Genomic DNA, 5823 nt, shown 5'->3' on the forward strand with positions numbered 1-5823 from the left:
GTGCGTATGTGTGTGCGTGCATGCGTGCGTGCGTTTGTGCGTGTGTACAGACACATGCACACACACACACACACACATATATATATGAGCGTGTGTGTGTGTGTGTGTGTGTGTGTGTGTGTGTGTGTGTTCTAATATTTCAATAAAATATATGAGCATAAAGGATTTTCATCTCAGACAGAATCAATGCCAAGCAATTTCTGTCCTTAACGAAGGAAAGTATGCTGAGTTGCTTCGTTAGAACAGGAAAGAGATAGAAAGCTGATGGATGAAAACTTCCGGTTTACTTCTGAGTAAACATTGGGCCCAATAAATACTGGCCGGATACTTTCGAAATGCGCAAGACCAAGCGAAGATATTCGAAAATGGACTCAAAAGCGAAGAATGTTCTGAAGTAGCACTGGTGTAAATTGTGTGAAACGAGAAAAATCTGTTCCATCAATTCAGAAAGTCACTGAACTTATTCACAGATTTGAGAAATCCTACGAGACGAGTTATTATTGCTTTGTAACACATCGGTTCTTAGCTTAAATCTCCTGAAGTTATTTCGCTACATTTCCCAGCAGAATCTCTATAATCTAGGAATAGGAATAGGAATAGAAGCATTCCGTCGGTTACGACGACGAGGGTCTCAGCTGATACGATCAACGGAACAGCCTGCTCATGAAATTAACGTGCAAGTGGCTGAGCAATCCACAGACACGTGTACCCCTAACGTAGTTCTCAGGGAGACTCAGCGTGACACATAGCGCGACAAGGCCGGCCCTTTGAGATACAGGTACTACTCATTTTTGCCAGCTGAGTGGACTGGAGCAACGTGAAATAAAGTGTCTTACTCAAGGACACAACGCATCGCCGGGAATCGAACTCACGACCTTACGATCGTGAGCCGATTGCCCTAACCACTAAGCCACGCGCCTTCACTCTCTATAATCTACATTGACTCTGTTCATCTAGTTGTCGAGAACAGGTCAGCTAAACCACCTGAGAATGATATCAGTGATAGGCTGGCGTCTCATTCAGGGGATGTGATTTACTTCGAATCTGTTTTAAACCATAAAGCTGGAGTAAAGAATCTACTGTTATGATATTCTGTCCCTTGGCAGAAAAAATAAGTTATTTGTTATTTAATCGGTGTTAGTCATTCGGTATTGAGTTGAAAAGTCAGAGCTAGCAGACTTTTCACAAACACTTTGCTTTGCTCCCTCTAAACACAAATAACTTTCGATAAATAATTACCACGTTGTGGTACAGTTAGTACTGTAAATAAAGCAAGATAGTTATAACTAATTAGTTCAGTGGTTCCCGACTTATTCACAGTGGTTCCCAACCCTTTTATTTAAATGCATTTTCCCACGGACCCCTTTTAATATACCTATCCTTTTATATATATATATATATATATATATATATATTGAATTTAGTTCACGATACCCCAGTACTACCTTTGCAGACCCCAGACTAGAAGCCACTAAATCAGTACTTTAGTTTTAGGTGTTCTGTTTATATCCTCTTATGGGTTAGAAGACGGCAATGAAAATCATGCAAGTACATGCAGACTTCTTTGAATTATCATGTGAAGAGAACTCAAAGATAAATTTCATTTACCAGAAAACATTCCGAGTTTTCAGATAATCATGTATGATATTTCAACAAGTGAATCTGTACATGATTCTTAAAGAGTAAGAGAAAACAAGTGGTCAGAACATTAACGCTATGTTCCTTGACCGGCAGTATATTTGCTTCAATATTAGGTATTTGTCTATTTATGACCAATAAATGATTATAAAGTTGAATTACTGGCAAAAGCTAGCGATACGCTGATGAAAGACTGTGATGTAACTTCTTCTTATAAACTGACAAACAGCTTAAACCCTTAGAACCTCGCACATTTTGGTAGCCTTATACTGAGTGACACTCAATAGCTGTACAACACTGTGTCAACGAGACCGGAATATACAATACATGATAAGCACAAAGACTCCCAGCAACTCACCTCTCAATGACAAGGTCCAGTTCATTGCCAGCTCTAAGAATTTCCATCTTAGCTCGTTCGTTATTCATGTCCTTAACAATATTACCACATATTTTGAGAATGACATCACCAGGCCGAAGTCCTTTCTTGGCTGCTAAACTCTGAGGTGTAACCTACAAAGACAAACATAATTTTTAAATATATAGCAAAAACTTATGCAAAAATGTTCTTTAAGATCTAAATCGTTAACGAAATGCTTTTAAAATATTTAAATATAATTCATAGACAGACCATTAGAATTCAAAATTAAAAGATTTGTGTCCGTTTTTCTTCCTTCCGTGTCTCTTGAAGTATCTCGCGTCTCAGGGAGCGTATTAAGCACTTCGCCCAATCTTTTCACCTCGTCAACATCTATTATATCACCTTTCGTATTTGTGTGCTTTTTCGATTGGACTCTTTTCCCCAATCGTATTCATGTGCACTAGTTATACATCAATATATTATCTCAAGTTGCGTTTCAAACACGAAACCTTTATTTCTAACGCATAGTTAGTTTTTTCATTAGTTTCTGATTCTCTTCTGATGCCATTTTTGAACTGCCTCAAATCAGTCCCTAGTCACCTTTTGAACACGTATGGTGGTTTCCTTTTTTGCATCTCTCTCTCTCTCTCTCTCTCTCTCTCTCTCTCTCTCTCATAATAAAAGATATTCACATGTAACAACATATCTTTTATCTATAAGAACAAATATTTTATCCTGGAATATTCGTAAGGTAATAATCCTATGGATCAGACATTCAAAGCATCACAATTATGTGTCATCCAATATGCAGGATCAAAACATCGTGGTTTCGATTCCCAGAGTGGATAGTGTGTTGTGTTCTTCAGCAAAGCACTTCATTACATGTTGCTCCAGTCCACTCAGCTGCAAAATGAGTTCCAGCAATAGCGATCGGCGTCCAGTTTATGTTTCGGTGTTATGAATCCCGGAGCTCAAGGCAAAACTAAGTCAAATATCCAGGATATATCCTCAGCTGATGTTTGACTTGGTTGATTTGTATATGATGAAAATTACATTAGACATTATACAACGCATGAATTAATTCTATAATTGATTGTATTTCCTTGAGCCGAGAATCGGTAAAACATTAGACCAAATCTCGTGCAATTTAGACATGTCCATTTATCATCTAAGGCCAAACATTGCAATATCGTTTTTTGCTTTTTCCACCTTCAGGTTTTAGTAAAATAAGTACCATGAGCATGCTGAAAGTTTATGTAACCAATACTATACCCGTTTCTGTACAAATATGTGACTTTGTGTCAGTATTAGAAATTGATATATTTCTAACCTCCCCTACATCTGGATGTATTTATATAGGTATGTGTGTATGCATGTATATTTGCATATATGTACGAACGTATGTATGTATGCTTGAAAGGAATGTATATAATACATATATATATATATATATATATATATATATATATATGCATGTAAGGTATTCATGCATGTAAGTTATTTATGAAAGGTTGTAAATATATTTATTAGTATGTAAGTTACGTATCTATGTTTTCTTTTCTTAATCTTTGAATGCAGTCTACAAAGAAAGGGGCTGTATATATATATATATATATCATTGACATTTAGAAAGCAACAATAGCAAGAACTTACAAGTCAGAATTTAATAAGGTCTTGCATATTTTCCCTGTTCCCATTACAGATTAAATTTGCAGAATGTGTCAGCTAGTCTACTCTACTTCTTTGCCTGAAACCTTAGCTTTTCGAGTTTATTGCTTAAGCACCTAGTAACATAGTTAAGTACACCCATGGTTACAAGTACATATGTTAATTTATAAAATGGCTAGGTAAGTACGAGATTAACTGCTTTGAGGCAATTAATTTCCTACTGATTTTGAAGAAAATATAGGTAATTAACTTCCCGAGTAACCCAACTACAACATTGTCTGCATATTTATCATTAACAAAAAGGAGCTTCGTAATAAAGAAACGAAATACCATCGCTGTTATTCAAATAGCAAAACAATACTGAATATTAAAATTTTTCCTCTTACAGATTGAATTTGTAAAGTGTACAAAACGGTATCCAATGAATAAACGCGAAAATGTAAACCAATGAACAAGCACTTGGCTACACACACACACACACACACACATGATGGTAGTCTCTTGTAACCAGAGAAAGATGGTTCTGCAATTTTTTGATTAACATTCTACACAAGTGATTTACATTAGCTCGCTCCCTCCATTAACCCATCATTGCCTGAACAGGTGCACGGTGTACCACACGTCAGTCGTCGATTGTAATCGTAGAGCAGCATGAGATGAAAAGTTTTTCTCAAGAAAACAACGCACTTCTCGGTCGAAAATTTGAAACTATGGTCTCGCGATCGTGAGTGCAACACCCTAGCGACTAGGTCAATCGCCCTCGCTTACATGAATACATATATAATTGGCAATAGTTGACAATGCTGCTGCAATACTAGGCAGTGAGATATAGCTGTAATCGTCGTAAGCAGTAAGGAGGTAACTGGGTAACTTATTATCATCATCATACATGAAGGCCAAAATATTTAGCAGCATTTCACCGTCTTCACGTTCTGAGTTTAAATCCCGCCGAAATCGACTTTGTCTTTCATCCTTTCGGGTTCGATAAAATAAGTACCAGTAAACACTGAGCTCGATTTAATCGACTTATCTCCTCCCCGAAATTGCTGGCCTTGTGCCATAATTTGAAATAAATGCCTATTTATTGACTGAAGACCACAGCATGCAAAGATTAGCAGTGGGCCCCAAGCACTCGTGAAGTAGCAGGGAAATGCTCAGTGTATGCATGCCTTAAACAACACTACCGCCGCCCGTCACTGCCACCAACACCTATACATTCTTTTCTACTCTAGGCACAAGGCCCGAAATTTTAGGGAGGAGACCAGTCGATTAGATCTACCCCAGTACGCAACTAGTACTTAATTTATCAACACCGAAAGAATGGAAGGCAAAGTCGACCTCAGCGGAATTTGAACTCAGAACATAAAGACAGACGAAATACCGCTAAGCATTTCACCCTGCACGCTAAAACGAACATCTATACATTGACCAGCTCACCGCATCCACCGACCATCAACCAATAGCAGGCAATCTCAGCAACAAGTCTAGTTAGTTTTCATTCAGATATGAAATACCCCAGATATTCAAATTTGTAACTGTAGCATACACTGTCAACATGTCTAGGAAAATATTAAGCCATTAATTTAATATAGAAATTACAGAATTGTGAATTCTAAAATTAAAGATTCATTATCTTTCTCAGCACAGATGCGCCCTCACATGTTCCTGTGCGCGTACTGTTCGACCTCTCGTACTAAAACAAAGATTCCTCACTTAACCTGTGAGGTTGCTGGAAATAGCAACCAAATCTCCATCAAACCGCACACCCTACCAGTTTCATTACGGAAAACACATTTTGAATAATATAGTGCTGACCATTCTCCTAAAAATGGTGTGGATGGCCATGGCTAAACTGCCTTTGATCATAGGGTCGCTGGATCCACACTGACACACCATTGCCATCACCGAAACCAAAACCATTAATTTTACTATTATCCATCAAACTATTACTATTGCTGCCAACACCACCACCATCACCGCCACCATCACCACCATCCTCCCAACCACAATCGTTTCCACTACCACCTTCAGCCCCACGCTCACCATCACCAATTACTACACCGCCACCACCACCACCACCACCGTTACTACAACTATCATCACAAAGTAAGTTAAGTGGAGGAGGATATATATACATTACTGTAATAACAGACTCTGAC

At 38.0% G+C, this 5823-nt stretch overlaps 1 protein-coding gene across 1 annotated transcript in view; it reads right to left on the reverse strand.

The window, feature by feature from the left end:
* The window catches only part of LOC106872610 (PDZ and LIM domain protein 1), a 58811-nt gene that overhangs the window by 11976 nt on the left and 41012 nt on the right, over positions 1-5823 (reverse strand). Inside the window, exon 2 of the mRNA XM_014919649.2 lies at positions 1997-2148. Within this exon, the coding sequence (XP_014775135.1) occupies positions 1997-2148 (152 nt within the window). The remainder of the gene's footprint in view (positions 1-1996; positions 2149-5823) is intronic.

Source organism: Octopus bimaculoides, chromosome 9 (genome assembly GCF_001194135.2).
Source record: "Octopus bimaculoides isolate UCB-OBI-ISO-001 chromosome 9, ASM119413v2, whole genome shotgun sequence".
NCBI classification, from domain to species: Eukaryota; Metazoa; Mollusca; class Cephalopoda; order Octopoda; family Octopodidae; genus Octopus; species Octopus bimaculoides.